The sequence below is a fragment of the Anastrepha obliqua genome, chromosome 2 (assembly GCF_027943255.1).
Source record: "Anastrepha obliqua isolate idAnaObli1 chromosome 2, idAnaObli1_1.0, whole genome shotgun sequence".
Classification (NCBI taxonomy): domain Eukaryota; kingdom Metazoa; phylum Arthropoda; class Insecta; order Diptera; family Tephritidae; genus Anastrepha; species Anastrepha obliqua.
Genome location: NC_072893.1, coordinates 35,710,105 through 35,736,583, shown reverse-complemented (window position 1 = coordinate 35,736,583; position 26,479 = coordinate 35,710,105). Strand labels below are relative to the sequence as shown.

At 38.7% G+C, this 26,479-nt stretch overlaps 2 protein-coding genes across 2 annotated transcripts in view; both read right to left on the bottom strand.

The window, feature by feature from the left end:
* LOC129238082 (uncharacterized) overlaps positions 1 to 9,145 on the bottom strand; it is a 75,420-nt gene extending 66,275 nt beyond the window's left edge. Inside the window, exon 1 of the mRNA XM_054873121.1 lies at positions 8,741 to 9,145. Within this exon, the coding sequence (XP_054729096.1) occupies positions 8,741 to 9,145 (405 nt within the window). The remainder of the gene's footprint in view (positions 1 to 8,740) is intronic.
* Positions 9,146 to 16,281: 7,136 nt separating this feature from the next.
* Positions 16,282 to 26,185, bottom strand: LOC129238081 (serine protease svh-1-like). Its single transcript, XM_054873120.1, is given in 5 exon segments — positions 16,282 to 16,867; positions 16,929 to 17,314; positions 25,237 to 25,379; positions 25,382 to 25,758; positions 25,825 to 26,185. Coding segments are annotated over 5 exon segments (1,761 nt in total). The 5' UTR covers positions 26,142 to 26,185; the 3' UTR covers positions 16,282 to 16,329.
* Between the last annotated feature and the right edge of the window lie 294 nt (positions 26,186 to 26,479).

Sequence of the window (26,479 nt, the reverse complement as noted above, 5' to 3'; positions counted from 1 at the left end):
TGAGCGTTCGAGTGGAGAGGGACTGCGTCAGCTTCGTTATTTGCGTGAGTTATTCGTAGTTCGCCTAACGTGATGCCCCAAGTGAAGATTTGATTTGTTCATGACTGCGAAGGTTCCGTGCAACAAGTTCGGTAGTAAACAACTCACGACCGGGGCCCAGCCGTACATTGAGAACAAAGGAAAGTATCGAACTCGTCGCTACAAGTTTCCATGATAATTCGTGGAAATCCGTCTGCAAAAGAGAGGTTGCCTTGGGATTTCCATAAGCTATTGTGCATGGAATATTGAGGAAAAATCTTAGATAAAAAAAATTAAAAAATTAAGAATTTAATGCAGCAGAAAAAGAGATGATCTGATGAGTTCACTGTATCCTACTTCAAACGGTTAGCCCTTGCAGCAATGCCGAGGCTGACTATAATACGACTACCCATCTGTCAGTTAACCTAAGAGTCGGCCGGTACAGCTTTCAATCCACCAGAAGAAAATAAATTGTATACACTGATGTTGGACCAGCATACCATCTATTTGCCCAGTACCGTTTCGCATATCAGGCGCAATATACATAGTGACCCTTCCATTTTTTTCCAAAACTTCCTTTGTTACTGCGACTACTTATGGGTAATTTTAATTCATTTTTGAACATCCAATCAACTTTTAACATCTAATCAAAAAATAAAATACTTCTTAAACTTTTCCGTTTCTTTTTCTAACACATCCATCTCTATTATCCTCTTTTCAGAACAACAACACAACACTAACTGCCTAGGTATTTTATTCTCTTAGTTTTTACTGTTCTTTAAGCTCCTAATATCATAGCAAAGCGAGCCTGCGGCTAGCGCTGTGCGGCCTTCATGCGGCTCTTTGTCCTTCCCGTGGTACACCCACCTCAAACTAATTGTGCGCTTGTATAAGTACATACTTTAGTTGAATAGTATTTCAATATTTTTTCCACAGCAAGGTTTTCATATTTGCTGTCGGTAAAATGTGGAATATTTGCTTCTGTACTCAAAACTGTGTAAGGTGCAAAGGTGCAACGGAAGTACTTGTGAGCATATCTGTGTGCTTATGCAATCTGCCGTCCAGCTGACCAGGCCACCCATCCATAGCATCTGTAACCAACTATACCTTAAGGCTTTTAGTTATGCATTTCGCTTTTCTTTTCTTTTCCCTTTTTGTTTTGCTTTGGGGTCAGCAATACACTGGTTATGAAAAGGTTAACAATTGCAGGTGAAACATTCATGCGTAGCGGAGAAATGAGAGGTGGTACGAGAGCATATAGTGCAACTATATATTTTTCACATGAAAATGTGTGCTCGAAACGCTGCTATAAAGTATCTCATAAAAACTATGATACTGTGCGCAGTATACGCAGTGTAAGCGCAGGTGTTCAACTACACATTTTGGGACCAATTTGGAGTTAGTGCAAAGCAAATGTGAAGCTGTATATTGACTTTCATTATTCAAATGTGGCTTTCAGTATTAATTTTTTATTTCTTATTACAATCTTTGCTTTCTTTTCATTTAAGGTGATGTTGCAAAACATTTTTCTTACTTTTTGCATTACCCAACTTCATTGCTTCCGAATCATGCGTGATAACTCTAAATGCCTCGAAATTGCTTGCTTTGCATTCGTCAATAAATTTGCAAGTTCTTCTTGTTTTTGGTATAGGTTTTCATTGAGCAAAGCAACCAATTTTGTGTCTTCAAATTTTTTCATTTGCCCAAGAAAATTATAAAATATTTGTTAAAACAAGTTCTCAGGATGATCATTGTCGCTCACTCCAAAAGCTACCCTTAAAAAATAATAGTTTGGGCTTTCTTTTATTGGTATTTATGCTGCGTATCAACTGAGCTGAGCTGCTATTTCATTTTCAGCAGACTTTTGCGTTCTTCAACCAAGACTTTGTCTGAGAAGTTCTGGGAAATTGATTCTCTAGAACATTTTAACCTTTTCGCAACTTCTCAAATTTACTTTTTTCAGTCAATTAATACTAGTCAATTAACTGTATAGAACTTTTTAACCCTCTAGCGACCTCCTAAATAAGTTTTTATGGTTAAAAAACAAGAAGATATCTAGTAAAAAATGTCCGGCAATTATTTCTCTAGAAAATTTTCAACCCTGTGGCGACCTTCAAAATATATTTTTTAGGTTAAAACAAAAAACAAATAGATCTCTAGTGAAAAAACTACCTGCTAGTGAAACTTTTCAGCCGCGAACTCTTCAGAATATCTTTACCTTTTATTAAGTTCTAAAAAAATTTTTTCGGTGGCAATACATTTTTCTAGTTAAATTTTCTAACATATAATTCTCTGGAAATATTTGACCATTTATAGGCCTTCGAAATATATCTTTTCAGGGTTAAAACAAAGGGTAGTAGTCAAAATATGCGGCAATTAGTTAATTAGAGCATTTTAACCCTCCAGTGACCTTCGGAATGTAATTTTCAGGTTAAGAAAATTTTTTTTTTAGTAATATTTTCCATCAACTAACTCTTTAGAAGATTTCAACCCTTTAGCGACTTTCTAAACACATATTGTTCAGTTTAAGAAAAACACTTTTAAGTAATATTTTCCAAAAATTAATCCTCTGAAAATTTCACCCATTTAGCGACTTTTCAAAATTCTTTTTTTCGTGATATTTTCCACAAAAAGCGCATTTTAACCCTCTAGAGACCTTCTAAATGCAATATTAAGGTTAAGAAAAATACTTTTTTAGGGATATTTTCCAAAAAATAACTCTTTCGAAGATTTTAATCCTTTAGCGACCTTTTAAACACATTTTGTTCAGTTTAAGAAAAATAATTGTAAGTGATATTTTCCAAAAATTAACTCTCTGAAAATTTCACCCATTAGCGACATTTCAAAAACATTTTTCAAAATTCCTGTTTTCGTGATATTTTCCAACAAATAGTGCATTTTAACCCCCTAGTGACCTTCTAAATGCACGTTTAAGGTTAAGAGAAATAGTTTTTTAGTGATATTTTCCAAGAAATAATTCTTTAAAAGATTTTAACCCTTTAGCGACCTTCTAAACACATTTTGTTCAGTTTAAAATAAAACATTTTTTTTAGTGACTAGTGATATTTTCCGACAAAATGACTTTCTGGAAAATTTTTAATCATTTAGCGCCCTTCCAAATAAATTTATTTAAGTTAAGATAAATGCCTCTATTGAAATTTTCCTACAAATAATGGTTTACAAAATTTTAACCCTTTAGCGACCTTCTAAACACATTTTTTCGTTAAAAAAAAACAACGATTTCTAGTAAAATTTTCGAGCAAATAACGTTCACATACATTTCAACCCTTTAATTTAGCCACCTTCGAAATATATTTCTTATGTTTTGCAGGTTTTTCAAAAAAAGGAAAACTCTAGTGAAAATTTCGAAAAAATTCTCTAGAACTTTTTAACCTTCTAAATACATTTTTTCAGATTTAAAAAATACAACAAGTCATAATTTTCAACAATTATTGCAAAGTGACTGCTCTATGTTCTCGATAGCCTCACGAATTCCATCTTTGAGGTCTTGAATCGACCCTGGGACCCTGGGCTTATGCCAACAGCCCTTCTCTTTCACGTGCCACCAAAGAAAAAAGTCACAAGGTGTTAAATCACAAGATCTCGGTGGCCAATTGTGATCACCTCTGCGAGATATAACACGGTCCGGGAACTTTTCCCATAATAGATCAATGGTTTCGTTGCTTCCGTGGCACGTAGCGCCATCTTCTTGGAAATAAACGTTGTCCAGATCAATACCATCCGATTCCGGTCATAAAAAAATCGTTAATCATTTCTCAATAGCCATAGATAACACCTGTTATTGGAAAACCCTTTAGTTATTCTGTGAGTAGGGAAATCTTCACTTTTATGCCACTTTCCAATGATACATTCTTTTGAAGCATTTCGATGTCAAAAATGCACTTGAAACTTCGACATTGTCTGCTGAGGAGCTACCGCCATCATAGAAAAATTCTCGTCATTCGACCACGGCGTATGCACAAAAATAACACCCACCCAAAAAAAAAAACGAGCCACCGCGAAAATGTTTATTAGCCAAAGGCAAGTGGAATGAAGACTGCGGAGATTCTAACTAGAGACTACATGAAAAATCGAATAAAAATGGAATAGCAAACGAGAAAGATTAATAAAAGAAAAAACGCGCAATGTTAAACGCAAGCACAAGTGACAGCTACAATCACTCAGCGCCAATTTAAACATGCGATTCATCAGGGAGAGGTTTAAATAAATGTACCTTAAGCAGTGGCTCAACGCCCAACGTCATCACGCCACCAAGCCGCCACGCCGCCACACAACTGCACCCAATATGCCAATCAAGCGCCAATTTATTTACTGCGCTCAGCGTAGCGCTGATTTCTTTCACATTCAAACGAACATGAAGCCAACCACCGAACGACCGCTACAATCACAGGAGAAAACGTTATTCACTCACTTAACGCGCCGAACTCATCCCCAGGCGCCGACGGCCGAAATGGGAGTGCAAAGTGCTAAATATTACCTAAGCACAAACACATCTAATAAAAATACGACTAACTACATATATTTGCACGTGTATTTGTGTGTATAGCTGTGCGGTTTTTAGTGGATTTAAGAATTTTACCTGCTTTGGGAAAAAATAATACCATTGCAGTTCCCTTAGATGAATGGGAATTTATTAAAAAATTAAAAAATCGCCGAGCATCCCATGAGTATAAAGACAATGCAAATTTTTATATATATCCTGAGCGTTTATTAAAAAAATAAAGAAATAAGAAAATTGTAAATTGTAAATTAAACGAAAAAATGGAAAAAATTATAATTGAAAGCTCTTTCCATACTCGTACTATAAAAAGATTTTAACTCGGAAGTAACACTCCTGGTATTTCAGAAATGTGTAACCACCTTTAGAAGGCAGCTGCCAAACTCAACTCTCTGTCCTGGATGTTACACCGGTTTTATTACGGGTTTCGTGATGACTTCCAGGGAATTTTTTTTGGTATACGGACCTGGGGGGTGGAATCTTCTAAGGATAGATATGAGCCGACTCATACGTATGACTCCGATTCATATGCGATATTCCCCGGCTCTTTTTGAATAAGTTTTGTAGTGCCTACGGACTAAACCACCCCATCGCCTCGCTGTTCAGCTTTTTTTTGTAGGGAATATTTGTTTATTTGTAATTGAATTTATGATTTCATTACTTTTTCTTCTTCTTCTTCCTCTTTTTGAATCGGGCGAAAAATGTTTAAGCGATTTTGGCCGAGTTTAACAAAGTGCGTCAAACGTTTCTTTTTCGCTAGTTGGACACACCAAGCGAACTCCAACGCAGAAGAGGCCTTCCTCTTCCTCTGCTACCACCAGCTGGTCCCGTATCGAATACTTTGAGAGCCCGAGCGTTTGTATCCATTCAGATGATGTATCCTAGTCAACGGAGCCGCTGGATCTTTATTCCCTGCACGATGTCTATGTCATCATAAAGCTCATACAGCTCATCGTTCCATCGTCTGCAATATTCGCCGTTGCCAACGTTGGAAAGGTCCAAAAATCTTGCGCAGAATCTTTCTCTCAAACACTCCAAGCGACGCCTCTTCGGATATTGTCCTTGTCGAAGCTTCGGCACTATGCGATGGGACGAGCTCCCCAGCAGACTTCAATTCAGGTTACCGGACCACTGCAGTGTGTTTCAGGCGGAGGTAGCCGCAATCAAGGAGGCCGCTGATTGGCTGCTCGCAAGCGTACTAACAGTCAGGATAGTAAATATTTACTCCGACTGCCAAGCGGCAATAAGGACCCTCGGGTCAGTGACGGTGCATTCGAAACAGGTCAGGGAATGTCTGACCATACTTTCGACTGCGTCCGAATTCTTTGGCATAAGCCTCATTTGGGTTCCTGGTCACAGCGACATTGCAAGAAGCGGATGAGCTGACCAGACAAGAGACATATGACGTGATCTCCTCGCGAAAGGAGAGAATTGGGATCTCCCTGACTACCTGCGGTCTGCTCCTGGAAAAATGGGCATCGCGCCAACTCAGCGAGCGTTGGGTAAGTACGCAAACTTGTAAGGTCGCGAAATCCTTCTGGGCACGTGTGGACCCGGGGCGCTCGAGCGAGCTTCTGAGGTTGACAAAATATCAGCTCTCGAATCTCGTGGGTTTTCTCACATGTTATTATGCGCGAGGAATGCATGCTGTGAGACTTGGAATTACCTCAAGTCCTTTTTGCGATAGATGTATGGAGGACGAGGTGGAATCATCGCAGCACCTTCTCCGTAGCTGCCCTGCTCTGTCAGAGCTAAGATCCAGGCGTCTTGGCTCTCATTTCTTTGCTACGCTTGCGTATATATTTAGCTGGCGTTGACATTAAAAATCTGATGAATTTCATCAGCAGCACAAAGCGGTTGACGCAAACGCAACGCAGTCATCGTTCGCAATCCACACACTCTAAACCTATCCTCCTAACCACCCCAGCTCCATCTTTCCCCGCCCTCTCCCTGCATCCCATTGGTCTTCCGCTTTCACCTCACCTCGTGCATAATGGTGCCACAAAGGACGAAACCGTTTTTCTTCATCCAAGTGCACTCATTCCTTGGCCAACCATGCCAACCTAACCTAACCTAACCCTCAATACATTTTTCTTATACTACTAAAGATATCTGACTAATGAAGCAGATTTGAAAAGGAAGAACTAACATCGTTGTTGTTAATTACATTTTCGCCCTGCCTCAGTAATTGCACGCCGTTCTCTAGCATGCGGTTAAAAAAATTGTTCGTTAGAAAATCCCCTTGTCTGAGACGGAGCTGGTGGTATGGCTCAAAGTTATCTTGCACAGCCATATTAGTTTTGTAGAAATACCAACGCCAGACATCGCTGCATTTGCGGATCTCCTTTTCTTGCTATCCAAGGTCTAAAACCACACTTGTAAGGTCCAATCAGTTCCTTGGCGGCGGAATTTAGTATTTCACACAGGTAATTGGCGCATATTGGAACACCACTCTTTTGTTAGATAGATGGAATAGCATTTGCCGTGCAGCATCTAATGCGATTTAGATCTATTGTACAACCCCTATGCTCCACGAGGATATCAGGACAGCAGTAAGTAAGTACGCGAGGTCGGGTGAGGGGACGTTTTTTTTTTACGAGGTGTAAAAGCAATCGAAAGCCTTAGTCAGTGTGGGACTTTAACGCCACTAAAAGCACCTCAAGTCCGATGGTTCATGCTACAGGGATACCGTTTGGGTAATTACTTCTGAAGGCCGTCGTGAGCAATAAGTTCAATCGTCAGTTATATTCGTCTACTGTTCGCCTTGCTGCTTTTTATCAATGCGACAGTTGTGGTTGCTGCCGCGTTCGTCTCGCATCGTTCCTTCGTCTCCAATCAATATTGCGAAGTTCCACGATAATGCGACTCAAGCATTTGTGGAACTAGGTTAATGGGTGTCAGAAACACACCAGTTGTTCTTGCTAGGCCATCGCGTTCCTTAACGAACCTGCTACAATATAAGGCAACATGTTCTGGGCAGCTAAGTCTAGGCGATGCAGATATTTTGGGAAACATTCGTGTCTACTTAATAGCTGCCTTAGGGAGAAATCAACGTCTCCGTGTTTCCGACAGATCCACTCGTTAATCCGTGGGATCAACCTATGCGTCCACCGGCCTTTTGATGACTAGTCCCACTTTGATTGCAGTCAGCCATCGATGTAGAACGTTTGAATTCATCTGTCGGCTTCATACCTTGCGACCAGTACAATCTCTTCTGTAAGTTTGCCCGGATGTTTAAAGGCATTTTGCTACCTATGACGCAAATTGCATCGTCCGACACCATTCTATAGGCACATGCGGTCCTCAACGCACTTGTTCTACTAACCTGTAGTAGTTCTTTAAAATGGCACTTTTTTGCTCTAGCCCAGATTGGAGAGGCGTACAACATTATGGAGTCTGTCACAGTGGAAATAATTTTTCTCCTGGCGCCCTGTGGTCCTCCTAAGTTCGGTAGCATGCCCGTAAGTGCGTTGTTAACCTTTGTCGCCTTCACACTAACAGCTTTAAGATGTTCCCTGAATGTTAGTCTGGCATCAATGCCAAGATGTTTTATAGACTTCTGGAATTCCATATTGTGGCTACCAACTGATATTGACAGCTTTTCTTTCTGCTTGCTTCTGCTGATCAGCACCAGTTCTGTTTTTGGGCAGCTAGTTCCAAGCTGGCGTTATTCAACCACCTTTGTATTCTTGCTTTGGCATCATTATATACATGTTTCAATCTATCCATGTGCTTTTCAATCACTTCCACTGCGATATCGTCGGCGTATCCCACTATGGTTGTATTAGCGGGCATTTCGATTTTCAGAATGCCATCATACATAGCGTTCCATAGGGTTGTTCCAAGAACAGATCCTTGCGGTACTCCACCTGACACGCTGTAGCACTGCAGTACTCTCTGGTTTAAGTAGCTGCGGATGATTCTAATAAGATACTTTGGTACCGAGAAACTGCTGAGTGCATTCAAAATATTTGCCCATTTGGCCGTATTAAACGCGTTTTTTATGTCTAATGTTATAATTGCACATTTTTTCGTCGCTCTGGTGCCATTGAATTTATTAACAGCCTTTTTGGTCAAATCAACTATCATCCCTATTGCATCAAAAGTAGATCTGGCTCTACGAAAACCGAACTGATTGTCTGAGAAACCTCCTGGTCCCTCCAAATACTCCCGTAATCTTTCGCTTAATATTCTTTCGAATACCTTCCCAACGGTATCGAACATACACAGTGGTCTGTATGACGATGGCTGATCCGGCTGCTTTCCCGGATTTAGCAATAATACTAGACGCTGCTTTTTCCACCTCTTTTGGATTGTAGCTTCAGTCAGCCAGAAATTATACAGGTTTACAAACACGGCCGGGTTTGAGTACACCGCCGCTTTAAATGCCGCATTCGGTATGCCATCGGGCCCAGATGCTTTGTTGTCATTAATTCGCGCCAATGTGCTTAATACTTCTGGACCTGTATCCGCATGAATCTCATCATTTTCTCCCACTTGCGTATAAATTCTGCTGCTTTCCTCCTGTGGAGGGATGAGTGAGATGACCACCTTTTTAACCAGTTCTGCGCAAGTTGGTTGAGGAGGGTGAGGGGACGTAGATGCCATCGACTATGTCGAGTTTTATTTCAGTTACTCTTTTCTGGTTGCCTAGCGCACCTGAGCTTAGCGTACATTCACGATCTTTTAAGGCTTATTAAGCCCTTAAACTGGTTAAATATTAAGAGGAATTGGGAAGATGGCAAATAAGTTTAAGAATATTGATGACTTAGTGCCCTTCTTTCCTGAGCAAGAGGAGCGCCACAAGCGTCTATTTATAAACTGTCATTAGGTGCTGCTTTCAAAGCTAGTGAGAGAAAAGTTGCTTGTTTCAATGGCTGTCATTGATCAGTAGGTAACGTGAAAGATGTATTTCTGCCATGAAAAAGTGCTCACCGATTGCCTACTCGGAGGCGGCTTAAAATGGTTTCACAATGCCACTACAAATTTGAGAAAAGTCTTAACCAAAACACTATCAGTGAGGTATTTGGCTGTCTATTATAATTATAATTCCCTATAAGAGTCAAATCAAAGTCCAGTTGAATTGTTGGCCTCCCTTCGATGTGCGGCCGAAATTAGCCAAAACGTTAGACTTTAAATCGCAGTTAAGGAAGTAAATTCCATTCTCCGGAAATAAGTAACAAATGAAAAGTTGTTACCGTCTAAGGTATTTGCAAAATGAATGATGCATTGTCAACGCCGCAAATGTACGAGGTAGATAAAAATAAGCTGTAAAAACATGGGTTTCATTGACGGGGTATGCAAGTAAGGAGGCGAGATCTTTTTTTTTGAAAAAAAAGTAGCTCCTTGTAATGTAGAATAATTGATTGCTATTGGACTGCTGCGTCATTGTAGTAGTAGCGAGAGTGGGAGGAGAAAAAAGGAACAAAAAATGAAATAAAACAAATTACAACACGAAAAAAATGGATGGCTACAAAATTAAAAGCGGCCAGCAGGAAGCAAGCAACAAATCAGCTCGGTTTAAGAGCGCCAACATTTGCAACATTTACAACAACTACACCTACTTCAACCGCACCAGTAGCTGCTTAACATTGCAAAGCAGTGGTGGTGGCGGTGGCGATAAAAATAACTGCAACACTGCTAACAATAACGTTAGAAAAAGCAACAACAATAACGGTGCAACAATTCCAACAGTACTTTATGTGTTACAAGTAACTGGTAGCCGGTAGACGGAGCGTTGGCCTGGCCGACCGGACAAAAGAATAAATCATTGCATCAGTTATTATAGCGCTGCGCTGACGATTGGCTGGCCATTGTGTTTGTCTACTGATTGTTATTACAATTTTTATTGTTAATACTCTTGTTGCTGGTTATTTTATTTGCCAGAGGAATGGATGGCTGCTTCGTTTGTGGGCAGATAACTAACCACTTGTATGGATAGTTGAATAGTTTTAAGAGTGCAGAAGGCAAAAGCGTAGGCAGGTAATACCCATAAATAGAGCACTGAAAATTGTGGAGAAGTGCATGCGGGTATTACACCATGCGACAATAAAAGTTGCTTAGAAAAAAGTTCATGTGCACGTGAGAGTATAGGCTTTATGTAGCAATGCTGTATACTGCGTTTTTTATTTATTTTTATTATTTTCGCATAAACTTAAATTTTTAAAGGACTTTAAAGTTTCAAAATACTAAAATTAAAAAAAATGGAGTTCAATATTTTTACTCACGCTCTGATCTGTGAATATCAAATGAAAGGGGACATAACCGGCTAATAAAACAAAATTAAAAAAAAAAAAATGTTTCCTCTTCGTCAGTAAAAATGTAGTAAAACAATGTGCTTTGCCAAATTTCTCCTAAGCCTGCTTTAGAGGCTTGAAAAAATCGATTTCTTTTTGCATAAAAATGTGTGTCCTCAAAATATTTTCGGAGTTACAGAAGAAATTGTGAGCAAGCGTCGAGCAGGTATACGAGCGGCCGGATCGCTCTAAGTGCGATTTATCGGTTTTTTATTTAAACGATTTTTCCTAATTGGTGGGAAAGATAGGGGAAAAGTTAAGCGTCCAATGGAAACGAGATAACATTGATTGTACTCGCAATTAAATTTTCTTCTAGTTGAACCTAAGAAAGTTATAATTAACCCACTTTTTAAACAATCTAAAGTGAATTTGTTTTTCCAAAAAAATGAATTTTTTTTTAATTAGCGAAAAATTGTTGAATTTTTCACTTTTTATTTAATTTTCTTGGTTTAACTAAAAGCTATACTAAACTAAAATAAAATTATTTTAGAGTTTTTCGTTTCTGATGAAAATTGCGACCTGCATCTTTCCCGCCGCACGACACATGCACACTAGAGGCGCCTGGGCAAAATGCTTATGCCAGGCATAATATGACATATATTTTAATGAAAAAATTGGAGAAGACTGGTGAAATATAGAAGAATGAAACCTGAAAGTTTCGTTTCAATCGAATATTTCTTTCCTTCCAAAAAAATCCACGAAAAAATCGATTTTTTGAAGCCTCTAAAGCAGGCTCCACACTTAAATATTATCAAAGTTTGGGTGCGTCATATAATAGAATTTCTTTTCATCGCTAAAAATGATGGACTGCTATTCAACATCCCAGAACTTATGATTATCGACGATTTTGAGTCTAGCTGCTTTGTGGCGGGGTGCAAGCCTCGGTTCTGCTAGTCTATTTTAATATTTTAAATTCGAATCTTCGCTGAAAATTTGCTAAATTCTTATATTCGTAACATTGGGAGAAAGTTGACTTCTAATTTGGATTGGGCTGCTGTTATTATTGACACTGATTGTATGCTTCAACTGAGCTACGTAACTTGTGTCATCTCCTTATATAGTTGGTGATACTTGTCTTGGCGAGCTCTAATAAGCAGCTTAAACTTTTGTCAGCAAATTCCTTCGTAGATGAAAAGTATACCGATCTTAGGCAGTTGTAAGGAGTTCTGCGTTCAGCAGGACAGTGGCAAGGGAGGTGTCTTATTGTACTTCTTTCTCCTTCGCATAACTTACACGGGTTGTTCTGGACCAATCCTATTTTAGCTGCGTGGAGTGAGAAAATGTCCCGTCAGTACGCCAAGCAATATTTTTCATTTCTTCCTTAAGGCTCATAAAGTAAAGTTGGTTGTTTTCGTGCTGTAAGTTCATGGCATTATTTCGGCAATTCTGTCGGAATTCGAGGCTTCTCATATAGACTGTGCTTCCAGAGCTAGTTCCTCGTCTAGTTCCGTCTTCAAAACAGAGAGTGAGGTATCATATATATGTTCAACGCACTCATCCTGGGCAAGCTGCTGCTTGCCTTAGTAAGCTCGTCAACTCTCTTATTTACTTCTATTTCCTTTCGCTCTGGTACTCAGTACATTGTGACCAGTCTATTCTCGCAGATCTCGTGTGGTACGCATTCCGAGCATGTCATCACATCTATCATTGGTTTAGCTGCTATTCACTATCGTTGCAGATGTTTGTGCGACTGGCGAGGGAAGTAAATTCCAACGCTAATCCATCTGCTTGATACTAGCATAGATCTCAGCTTGAAATATGCTGCAGTGATTAGGAAGCGTGAAAGACTTTTGGAGATCAAACAGCGGGCAGAATACAACCGCTCCTATTCCTGCCATCATTTTGGATTCATCTGTAAAGGAATTGTAGGCGTGATAATCGGATTGCAAGCCTTGCTGCCAGCCATTCTGTTCTATTACAAAACCAGACCTCTTATCAAAGTTTACTTGTGTAACAACGTAGTCTGCAGGCTTTGTGAGAATTGTCCGGTTATACTCAGTCTTAGTGCAGATCTTTTGGCTGAGTTTCTTACCACTAATTTGATTGAAATTTCATTGAAATTCTCCAAAGAACTACAAAACCAAAAATATATATTTGCTTTAGCTATGTAGTAATACATACTTAATAATACTTAGTTCTTCCTACTGTTTTATAATAGTGAAACCTTCCTCGTACGAAATGAAGTATACGCAGTGTGTACCTCTGTGTACGTTCGCCCCTTTAAAATTTGAAAGCGCTATAAGAAAACTAAATTGATGAGGAAACGAAAAACGGGGTATGCAGCCTTGCTTTATGTAATCGATAGTTTCACGTACATATGAAATTTTTCTGGGATAACAACAAAAAGTTGATTTTTGTCGCACGGTGTTACATAATATATGGAGGTATAATTGGGCAAAGGAAAATTTGAGCTTGAAAATAATTGCAGCTAACATTAGAATTTGCTTAGCTAATAATTTAGAATTTATTGATTTTCAATGAAATCTGCCTATTGACAGTTGATTGGACTGTAATAGTCGACAATTGGTTTTGATTGCTGCGATGAGGGAATTTTACTCATACGCACTGTTGACTTCTGTTATATTCGGCTGCACTCCCGTATGACCTAAGCATGTGCGTTAAGTTGTATATTGCCCATAATATACATACACATGTATATGCAGTGTTGAAGACTGTCGTAGTTTATATCAGTGAGAGGTGAAGTAAAATTACACACTTAATATTCTCACGATGGACGATGGACCGGATTTCTTAGATTAATGCTATGAGATAATTTAAAGGTCATACTAAGAAGAAACAATCTTTGACACTTTTATGTTTGATGAAGTTAATTGTGTGTTAAAACGTTCCTAAATAAAGGTAAAAAATTCGATACGTTTACTGCTTTTGATTCACCAACCAACTAGCGAAGAGTGAACAAAATCAAAAAATTTCACTTGCATCCAATTGTGAATTGCGTTATATGTACATATGTATTTGTTTTCATAATATATTGCATCTCATGTAACTCATAAAGTGAATAGTATAATGATAAGATGCGAATACACGTTGATATATTTGTTTTTATAATTTTTAGAAATGTTGTAGCTAATCTGCTCCAGAAGCGTTAGGCAGTCAATTAAACTATTAATGACATTATTTATAAACATGAAAGATTGAAGTCACCTGATTCATGTTATGCCTGATTGGAAGGTGTTAGAGATCTATGAGCAATTAACGGGTATTGTATGACGAGACGGGGCCACCAAACTGAAGCGATTGAAAAGCAAAACGAGGGAAGTTGCGTTGAGCTCTCTGAACTCTATCAGTGTGGGAGATATAAAATGGATTTCAGATTATTGAAGTATATTCCAATTTTCAGAACTATAAAGCGACTTTCGACTGGTGCGATCCTTGTGATCCTTGAGTGGTGAGATTCATGAAACTTTTCGCATAGCTTAGCTTAAAATAAATATGCCAATGCTTCACGCATGCGAAATATCTAAAAGCGTTCGCATTTTAAATGTTGGGAAGCTCCTTCTATATTTCTGTTCTCAGTATTTAAAACTTTAGACAAGTTTTTCACAAAAGTATGCCTTTGTACCAGCCGAAAAAACAGAAACATTTTATAACTTATTGCTTGCGCCGCAGAATGCGCATTTTCTGGCCTCGAACTTTATCTATGACCGAATTACTGAGGAAGGTTAAACAAGCCTATGTGGCGACTCACACTTCCAGAAAGATGAGCTACACCGTGAGGAAGAGTGACGACAAAATTGCCAAACAGCTGCTGCGATCGAACTCTTTCCAGCAGAGACGACGAAATGTAGGCACGCCACGAACCACTTGGCGCCCTTCAACGTAGGTGGAAATGAGTTCTTTCAAAGGAGGCGGAAATTAGTTCTTTGAATAAGACTTGTAATGAATTTAGAGCCCTTGCACAAAACCGTGTTCGATGGCGAAGAGGAGCCGTTAACGTTCTATGCTCCAACTAGGAGTTAGATGATCTTATATACATTACTGGGGAATGAAAATTAATTTTTTGGATGGAGTTATTTAAAAACAGATGTATGGAGTTTTTTCCATGCACACTTCTTTACAAACAAACGGTATTTTTTGTCAATTGCTTGAAATTAATCATGAAAGGTTTCTGTATACTTTGATTCCAAACTCAATTGGGTTCCTGGTCGCAGAAGCATTGCGAGACGAGCTAGCTAGTCGGAAGACCGTTGAGTGGAAAGATGGGCGTCGTGTCAACTCAGCAAGCACTGGGCAAGTACATAAATATTTAAGGCAGAGCGATCCTTCTACACACGTAGAACCTGGATCTTTATTCGCTGCACTATGTCTATTTTGTCGTAAAGCTCATGCAGCTCATTGTCCCATCGCCGTCGCCAACGTGCAAAGGTCCACAAATCTTCCGTAGAATCTTTTTCTAAAACACACCACGGGACGCCTTATCGGATATTGTCATCGTCCAAGCTTCTGCGCCATACGTTAAGGCAGGCATGATGCAGTCTTGTAGGGTGTTAGTTTTGATCGTTGAAAGAGGACTTTGCTACTCAATTGCCTACTTAGTCCAAAGTAGCACTTGTTGGCAAGATAGATTCTTCGTTGGATTTCAGGGCTGACATTGTTATCAGGTGTTTCTTGCTACACTTGTGAATATACCAAATTTGGATATCACACCTGATGAATTTGATCAGCAGTATGAAGTGGTTAATACAACTGTGAGTACTCTTCGTTTGGGCTGCTCTATTACCCTCAAATAAAGCCCACTCTCCGCAATCGTTTCTCTACCATTTTTTCCTCTCAATGTTACACTTTTGACAAAACACGAAATCTGTACTTTTCGTCGAAGTGGGTTCTAACCTAAGCATTAGAGATGTGAAAATAAAACAAAGAAGACAATTGTTTTCTTTTCTATACACGAAAATGGGGTCGAACGTTTCTCAGTGGTGAAAAACTTCCCGGTAGAGGTTTTGAGGGTTCTCAGGCTCACGCACCTGTACAAGTAGCATTTTTTAATTGCAATTTTGCAATTCAAAAATTTTTATTCTTTCACGCTGCTTTTTCAAACAACTATTAACATGAGCTTACTTCTGCTGCTTCTTTATGATTAGCCCCTTAGTCACTGCGCGTTTTTCGTAATTTCCATAGTTGATATTTTATTCCGATTGTCTTACATAAGAATTTATAGTTCTATGTCACAGCTAAGCAGTCCGATATAAAAAAACTCTACCTCTCTTCTAACACCGCCTTTCCTCGAATGTTTTCAGCTGCGCTTTTATTTATTAATTTAATTTATATTTTATTAATTTACTTTCGAATTGAGTGGCCGACTATTTGGCATTTTCCCCCGAAAGTAAATTGAATTAGAATGACCGAAGACTTTTCTCTGGCAGTTTGTTTTCCCAAAAATTTGACACTAGCAAGTGAGCTCATAATTAAATTAATTACACCATTAAATATTTCAATAAATTCCATTATATTTCCAACCTATCGACTTCCTCCGGTTCATTTCACATCAGAATTTTGTCGTAACCAATTGCGGAACGATGAGATCTTTGCATAACCATCGGGCACACTTAAACCACATCGATAAATAATAAAGTTCGCCACACCGACCAGGTTACCGTTGTAGATAGCTGGACCGCCGGAGTCACCATAGCATGCACCATTTCCAGCAGTATGCGCTAAACAGAGCACCGTTTGTGGTACATCGCTGAGATACTTTCGACATTCAGCATTAGTTATAGGGCGTAACGTGTTGTATTGTAACTGTGTTGCCTGTGGCCCATCAGCGCTTGTACGACCCCAACCCGATATGATTACCGCCGCACCAGTAGGTGGATCAGTCCTGGCTAAGGGTATCGACTTGATGCGTTCACTAAAGGTGAGTGGCCGTGTAAGACGCAACAGTGCAATGTCACCATTTATGGAGCTTGGGCTGAGGTATTGCGGATGTCGCCTGATCTGCGCGATACCGACGATGACACCATCTTTGTAAGCCTGCGTGGTGCCAGCACGCACCATCAATTTCGTGACGGGGTATCTGAAAGAAGTTACTGTAGGAAAAATAATACTCATTTTTGTAAGTAGACACACACACTCACACAACGCCTCGTTGGTTGGTCACACAGTGGGCTGCTGTTACCACATAAGTGGCCGAGATGATCGATCCACCACAGACGTGCAGGCCACTTCTGTTGTCTTGCAGCGACACTTGAAAAGGAAATTGACCCTCTGCGGCGTTTTGACCGCCTACAATACGTAAAGAAGGCATCTCCTGCTGGTCCAGCTCTACATCTGCCTCATAAGAATTCGACATACTCACATTGGCTATCTGTGGAATGGCATAAGCCAAGTGGTAAAAGAAGCACAAGCAAGAAAATAGCAACGGCATTCCACTAGCGCAATTAGTTCCTTGCATTTTCGTTGTTTTTGATTTAATAACGAAGAATACACTGAGTATTTCTAGCGACGAAACGCTACTTAAATACTAAGCTAATGAGTTTACTACTCAGCGTTGGCCATTACTTAGTTACTTAGTTACTTACTTGGCAGTCTCATCAATTACTAATGTAATTTTGCAACACTGCTAATGAATGCATTTATATAAATGGCTATGAACTGCACAAATCTGTAACAAAAAAAAAAAATGCATTTCTTATCAAAATTTCACCAAGTCTTAGTCACTAAAAGTAAACGACTTTTGTAGGTGACTGTCATTGTTTGCTTAGTGCGCCCACACCAGATAAGCTCCTCTGTCGTAGTTAGCCGCAAAAAATCACAAAATGAGTCTTACTGTGATTTACTGGCAATTAGTCATAGGCATAACTATTGTGCCAGTTAAAAAAGGTATTTTTTCCTTATCAGTTTCAGTTCGCCAGTTAAAAAAAGGAGAAAATTCGCGTCCGTTTTTTCGTGCCAAAAGTACTTGCCAAGGATAGGTTTCATTGTCATATTCATATCATTTTCATACTTCGAATTGATGCTCCTAATACATAGCTCTGTTTCATATCTTCATCTTTTAATTGTTGATTGATTGAGTTTTCCTTTCTTTTACAATGTTTCAGTTGTGGAAACATCAGAATTTTTCCAAATATGCTTAAAGTGGTTGAGAGCTCGCAAGTTTAGGGTATGTTAAAGAATTTTTTTTTTACAATAGAAAAAAGAAAAACGATACTTACATTTTTAGGCTTTTTATATAACTTTTTTTACATAAAAAACTGAAAAAAAAATTTTAATTCTTATAATTTAAAAAATGGCGCTGAAGTTGACCACCTGAACAATTGGACCTGGACGGTGTTGTCTATTTTGGCTCTTCTATTTATCTGAAATACAAAAACCAAAAAAATTATTAATCAATATGACTGTAGCTATGTCCCGTACTGGAATAATAAAAAAAAATGTGAGCCGTCATGGGACGCCTGGCAGATGTGAAACATCGTGTGTGTACAAGTTATATGCATAAAAGATAATATTATTACAGGAATCAAATATAGCCTAATGAAAAAATGAAGTATTACGAATTTCTTACAGAAAATGGTAACTTTATTTAATAAACATTTATATACATGTGATATCGAAATTCGATATTAATATCAAGCCACAATTTTAATATTTTCATCTGTGACTTCAGTAATAGTTATATTCGATGTTTCCTCTACCGGTATTACTGTGACGATTGGTCGATGATAACTAAAGTACGTTACAGAAGTATTGGATGAAATATTATCAAGATATCTCACAAATACAGCATCTATTGTTGTTCCATATTCGGTAGATTCTCGGATTGTTGTTGATTTGCAATTGAAATTCTTTTTGAAGTGTGCTTTGAGTGCTGAAATTTTTTGAATTTTCAGGTGGCGCAAAATTAATCATCCAGTTTCGTATTTGAAAATTATTAAATAAAATTAAAAAAAATTAAATGAAAAAATGATTTTGAGTGATGAAATTTTTTGAATTTTCAGGTGGCGCAAAATTAATCATCCAGTTTTGTATTTGAAAATTATTAAATAAAATTAAAAAAATATGAAAGAAAAAAATGATTTTGAGTGATGGAATTTTTGAATTTTCAGGAGGCGCAAAATTAATTATCCAGATTGGTATTTGAAAATTATTAAATAAAATTAAAAAAATAATAAATAAAGAAATTATATTGAGTGATGACTTTTGACCCTTACGCCCGCCATTGCTTGTCTGTTTTTGTGCAGCGGCTCTACACTTCACAAATTTCAATTATGATTGACGTACTGAACTATTTGTAAAAAATATAAATAATCCGATAGCATGATTAATTTTGTGTCACTTTGTATGATAATCAAAATGTGTATTTAAAATATGCTTTCCTCCATAGGCTTAAACTTTTTAATATATTCAATTTCAACTGTTGCTCATTACGAGCTGGTATATCTCGAATTTGCTATTAAATAAATTTGCACTTTTCATTTCGAATTAATAAAGCAATAAATTTGGCATTGCGAAATAGTTCCACTTGGTTCAGATAATTGAGTAATGAAACTTCTTTCTGATGTGGCTCTACTTTCTGTGACCTTTTGATATTTTTCAACTCAAACACTGACCTTCGTCATTTCTTCGTACAGAGAGCGCTCCTCAAAGGTGCCCACTCTAGCCAGCCTTCCAGCCATGAATTCTCTGTAATCGAATTCCTATTATCTACATAGCAAATTACCGAACACATTCAAAAACACATAACGCACCAACATTTACTAAGCACTCACGAGCATCCAACCTGCCGCTCTTTAGCAACTCTACATTTGTCTCTCTAACATGGCACACATACTAACACACTTTAACCCGCATAATTTGTGAGTTGTTCCTTTGAAATTGGCTTAGCACTTCTAATACTACTACACATAAAATATGTGGTGACGGGTCGCCACGCCAGCGATTTGGTTTACAAGTGAGCCTATAGATGTTTCACATCAAAAAACAATTTGACAAAATGGCGCTGTTTTGAATTTGACCCTTTAAAAATCGGAGTTTTTCAAGTTTTTTAATCAAAAAGATACGAAATAATTGAAATAATAATATGACTCTAGTACGGGCAATAGCCATTGATGTTGTGAGCAACATATTAAAATTACCACGCCGAAAAAAGTAGTTTTGAGTGGCCGCGTGACGAATCTGACTCTATCTGCTAAAACGGCTGTAGAACAGAAAATACAGGGAAAATCTTTCCAAAAATTTGACGGTATATTCTTAGAAGCCTACCATTATTATTATTAGAAGGCCATTACGCACTGCGACCAGAGCTGATCTATTGTGAAAAGCCTCTTTTTGTAACCCTAGAGTTTTAGGCTTTTTTAAAAATTTTAGCACAATTGTTGTTCCAAAGATTGCATGGAGATACTACGATACCACCAAGGTGATGAAGTCTCTGTCTGCCCAACGCAGGACATTCACAAAGCACATGTTCTGAGCTTTCTATGTCCATTTCGCAAAAGCGGCAGACATTGGTCTCAGATAGACCAATATTATTTAGATGATACCTCAGGCTGTAGTGACCTGTAAGATATCCTGTTAAAAGACGCAGATCTACTCTGCTTAGTGAGAGTAGCTTGTCAGATATTCCTTTGTTGGGACTTAGGAATAGTTTGACTTGACGCTGACTGGCACAGTTTAGCCAGTGTGCAGCAAATTTCAGTTCTTCCCATTTCCTAAGGAATTCATTAATGTGGTTTTTTGTGAGTCCACAGAAAGGCTCAGGACCAGTAAGTTGCGTATTTGCTCCTTGTTTTGCAAGGTCATCAGCCATTTCATTTCCCTCATGTCCCGGAATCCAGCCTAGTGTTACTATCTTGAGGTTTCCTAACGTGTTGAGAAGGTTTAGGCAATCATTTACCAATTTAGAGTTGATAGCTGTTGATAGAAGGGCTTCTAGAGCCGCTTGGCTATCTGTAAGTATGTAGATGTGAGTACCTCTTATTTTCCTGCTAAGGCATTCTCATACACATATTTCAATGCCATGTATTTCTGCCTGGAATATTGGTGGGTAGAGGCCCATCGGAGTCGATTTTTTGAATTAAGGCCCATTGATTCATGCCCCTGTTCTACCATTTTCCAATTTGGACCCATCAGTAAACTATAGCTGAGAGTCAGGTTTGAAAGTGATAGAATTAGTTCTCCAGTCTGTGCGTTCATTAATTATAACTTGGAAGTTTCTGAAGAGTATTGGTTTGGGTGATAGTATATCATCCCTATGAAGAATACGACTATGTAGGAAGCCTTCTAAGATCTTTAAATATCCTTTCATATCCCCACTTTTAAGTTCAGGTATACCTTTTAATCTTAAGGCACTCGAGCGAGCTTCAATTTTTATCGAGATTGGTAGCGGTGGTATGTTCAGGAGCACACCCAATGCATAAGTAGGACATGTTTTCATAGCCCCTGTAATACCAACACATATCAGGTGTTGCAGTTTGCTTAATTCGTTTACTGCTTTTCTTTGCTTGACCTTGGGCCACCATGCCAAGGATGCATAAGTGACTATGAGTTTCACAACTGTGATGAATGTCCAGAAGGTATTTTAGGCTTTAGTCCCCATGTCTTATCAAAAAGTCTTGTGCAGGCAAAGAATGCCCTTGTGGCTTTTGAAGTAACTCTCTCAATATGGGATTTCCACGTAAGCGTTTTGTCAACGTCACTGACGCCAAGATAGTTCGCTTCTGCCGAGAGTTGAAACGTTGTTCCATTAAGAGTCGGACATTTGAGATTTATGTTCCTTCTCCTAGTAAACGGTACAAGTGCTGTTTTGGATGGGTTAATGGAAAGCCCTTTGTTTATTATTGTAAGGGCTTGCTGCATGCGATCCGAAATGGTTTCCTCATGCCAACCTAATACATAAACTACTAGGTTATCAGCGTAACCCTGATCGTGAAAACCTAGGTTGTTCAGTTTGTGGAGAAGTTCATCTATGACTAGTGTCCCCAAAAGGGGAGAGAGTACGCCTCCTTGGGGGCAGCCTCTTGTGGCTTTGATAGATTTGATTGTTCCTCCTAGTTCGGTGCTGATCGTCCTAGATTTCAACATGAATATTATCTATCTAGTGATGGGTTTAGGTACCTCCTTTAGATATAGGGCATTATAGATTGCCTCATAGGAAGTGTTTTCAAAAGCCCTTGATATGTCAATAAGTGCACATAGAGCTATCTGTTTTGACTCAATAGCCTTTTCAATAACTGTTACCAGGCTGTGTATTGCAGTCTCAGTGGATTTTCCCTGTTGATAGGCAAATTGAAGTCGATGCAGTGGGAAGTTAGCTAAATTGTTTTCCCCAATATATTGATCAACTATCTTTTCCATTGTTTTAAGGAAAAATGAGCTGAGACTATATAGTTGGTCTGTATGATTTAAGCAATTGTTCGGGGGGTTTCCCTACCTTTGGAATAAATACAAGCCTATTCTTTCGAAATATTAAAAAAAAAAAAAAAATCGAAAATTTTACACTACCGGAACCCCTTGAATTGTTGCCAATTCTTTCTAAGAATTAGTGTCAGATATAACAACTCAATTAGAGATTTTATACTCGATAAGATCTGTTTAATTTATTGAACACCTCCCTATCCAGTGATTCCCCCTCTAATAGTTTCAACGTAGTAATTGGTCTGTGCTACTGCCAAGTTTATAATTTCTTCGGTAGAAAGATTATCCATTATAACTTTCAATAGCAACATTTGCTTTCCCTTCGCGTACTACGCATACTCTTAAGAGGAGGATAGCGATACCGTTTGGTAGTCTTCTATTTTCTAAAACAAAAAAAAAAACGCTTACGGTCTCTGCAAGATATTGATCATTTTTTATGTCCCACTACCCAGTAATGTCTACGAATTTAAACGCATTGTGCTTAGTCATCAATCAGTTTCTTCTCCAAATTCGCTATTGCAGCTCGGATCATCGTCATCAGTCAGTAGTTATTTTATAATTTCTTGAAATAAATTGAAATTAAACATATTTAAAAGTCTGCAGAATTCCACTGTGTACTCTTTTAACTGCTCGAGCAAGAGAATTGGCTCATCGTCTTAAACAATTTTGACTTGCGGCAGTACTACTCAATTCGTTAGTGAGCTTTTACCATCTTACCGTAGGCACTTGCATGCAGCTGCATGCATGTATCAAGAGTGCAAACACATACCCATACATACACATACATATGTGTAACTGTATGCGTGCAGTTTGTGACACAGCAAAGTTGCGACAGCTGATTCGCCTGCGGGAGAAGAGTCATAATCGCTTGTTGCCGCATGAAAGCGCCTGAGAGTTGAAATTGCTCACCTGTCTTACACGAGTTGTTGCGCGCATATATTTATTTGTACGTGAATATATTTTCGTAGTGAGATATACATACACTTTCATACATGATATGCGTAATATTTTTCAGCCGACATTTTTTCGTAATTTTTTTATAAAAATGAAGTTTATTTTATCAGGTCAGTACATAAGTTCGTGCGTATTTTACCCATAATTTCACTTTTGTTCAAGTTTGGCATACAAAAAATTATTGGCGGAATAAAACGTAACTAACATATTTATATTTTCTTTGATATATTGTGCATTCAACAAGTGGTTTTAATCGCAGATAGAAGCACGTGTTGTAAAAAAACAAAATGGAATCTTCGAACGCGTATAAGAGGCATATTTTGTATTTTTTGTTCCTCCTGAAGTCTTTAACTCCGACGCCTTGCTCGAACTCGTGGAAGCTGGGCCAAATTTGACAGTCGATATGGTAGCTCAGAGGTTAAATTTATCGCATGGAACAGTTTACAGGCACCTGGTTCAGTTGGCAGAGGTTTCAAACCTGGGAAAATGGGTTCCGCATAGACTTTCCGTTATCAGCTGCTGCAACGGCTTGAAAATGAAAGCTTTTTGAACCGTGTCGTTACTTGTGATGCAAAATGGATCCTTTACAATAATCCTGTTCGCAAACGCCAATGGTTAGATAAAGATGAAACACCAGAACCGATCCCTAGAGATGGCCTTCACCCCAAGAAGTTTCTCCTGTCTATTTGGTGGATATGGCCGGTATTGTTTATTATGCACTTCTGGAACCAAACCACACGATAACTGCTGATTATTATTCCCATCAGCTATCAAACCTGAATGAGGCACTTAACAAAAATCGACCGTTTTTAGTGAATAGACGCAAAGTTTTGTTTCACCACGACAACGACCACAAAACCTCATACCGCAAGGCAAACATTAGGCAAGCTGAACGAGCTCGGATGGGAGCTAATGCCGCATCCGCCATACTCTCCGGATATTGCACCTTGTGATTATCACCTTTTCCGTGGACTTCAATCCCATATGAGTAACAAGAACTACTCCTCAAAAAAAGCTATAAAAAGGGATACCGAACCGTATTTTGGCTCCAAGGACAAACAATTTTTGGGCAGGGAATTAAAAATTTGCTTAAACGTTGGGAAGATATTGTAAATAATGAAAGAGAATATATTATTGATTAATAAATACGTTTAACATCTTTATGATTAATTTTAAAACCACCTTTAAAAGACGCACGAACTTATGGACTGGCCTGATATAACAAAAACCTATAGAACCAGGTTTTAAACCTTTTACAAAATTCACAGAAATTTATAAATTTGTAAGAGTTATGATATACATTTTTTATGTTTCAATTAGAATTTCTAGAACACTTCTAAGTACACAGTTTTGTAGCTGATTAAATTTTAGTACATTAATTTGTAAATTTGAAGTCACTCAAAAATCGGGTTTTGTTATGGCTGCGATGTTGACTATTTTGCTCCATATATCATGAAATACTTTTTAACCTGTCCTTTGCATAGGAGAAATCATGGGATGCAAAAATATTGACAACATTAGGTTAGGTTAGGTTAGCCTGGTTGGCAATAAGCCACGCATAGACCTTTTGGTCCCTAGCGATACCAGAGGGAGACCGACCTTTATGAATACCAAAAGGGAATGCAGCTGCGATCTACAATTTCAAGTGATGCTCCCTCCCACAGGCCTTTTCCACTACCTTCCACCGTTCCTGCGACGACATTCGCCCCAGCTTGTCAGTACGGTCAGTGAGTGACACTATCAGGTGTTTCTTGGCGATTTCACTTGCCGCTGCCGCTGCTTTCGACGTCGCAGGTCTTTCCGCGTATCCGTTTTTCGGTTTAGCCATCTCGTGCCTATGCTTCTGCGTTTTCGATGGCCCAAATGGGGCTAACGAGATTTATGAATGTTTTTTTAAACAGTGCCCCTGGGTATCCACTAGGGGAGGGATGAGTATTACTTGGGGACCTTTCGAATGGATTGTTTTCCCATAAGCTTAACACTAGCAAGTGAGCTGATAATTAAATAAATTACACCATTAAATCTTTCAATAAATTCCATTATATTTCCAACCTATTGGCTTCCTCCGGTTCATTTCACATCAGAATTTTGTCGCAACCAATTGCGGAACGATGAGATACTTGCATAACCATCGGGCTTATTTGAGCCACATTGATAAAAAATGAAGTTCGCCACACCGACCAGGTTACCATTGTAGATAGCCGGACCGCCGCCGTCACCATAGCTGCACTATTTCCAGCAGTATGCGCTAAACAGAGCACCGTTTGTGGTACATCGCTGAAATACTTTCGACATTCAGCATTAGTTATAGGGCGTAACGTGTTGTATTGTAACTGTGTTGCCTGTGGCCCATCTGTGCTTGTACGACCCCAACCCGATATGATTACCGCCGCACTAGTAGGGGGATCAGCGCTGGCTAAGGGTATCGCCTTGATGCGATCGCTAAAAGTGAGTGGACATGTAAGACGCAACAGTGCAATGTCATTGTTTTTTGGGTTGAGGTATTGCGGATGTGGCGTGATCTGCGTGATACCGACGACGACACTATCTTTGCGAATCTGAGTGGTGCCAGCACGCACTATAATTTTCGTAACGGGGTATCTAAAAGAAGTTACAGTAGGAAAAAGAAAATATATTTTTTTAAATAAACACACACGACACACTCACACAACGCCTTGCTCATTGGTCACACAGTGGGCTGCTGTTACCACATAAGTGGCCGAGATTATCGATCCACCACAGACGTGCAGGCCACTTTCGTTGTCTTCCAGCGACACTTGAAAAGGAAATTGACCCTCTGCGGCGTTTTGACCACCTACAATACGTAAAGAAGGCATCTCCTGCTGGTCCAGCTCTACATCTGCCTCATAAGAATTCGGCATACTCACATTGGCTCTCTGTGGAATGGCATAAGCCAAGTGGTAAAAGAAGCACAAGCAAAAAAGTAGCAACGGCATTCCACTAGCAAAATTACTTCCTCGCATTTTAGTTGTTTTTGATTTAATAACAAAGAATACACTGAGTATTTCTAGCGACGAAACGCTACTTAAATACTAAGCTAATGAGTTTACTACTAAGCGTTGGCTATTACTTAGTTACTTACTTACTTACTTGGCAGTCCCATCAATTACTAATGTAATTTTGCAACATTGTTAATGAATGCATTTATATAAATGGCTATGAACTGCACAAATCTATAACAAAAAAATGCATTTCTTATCAAAATTTCACCAAGTCTTAGTCACTAAAAGTAAACGACTTTTGTAGGTGATTGTCATTGTTTGCTTAGTACGCCCACACCAGATAAGCTCCTCTTTCGTAG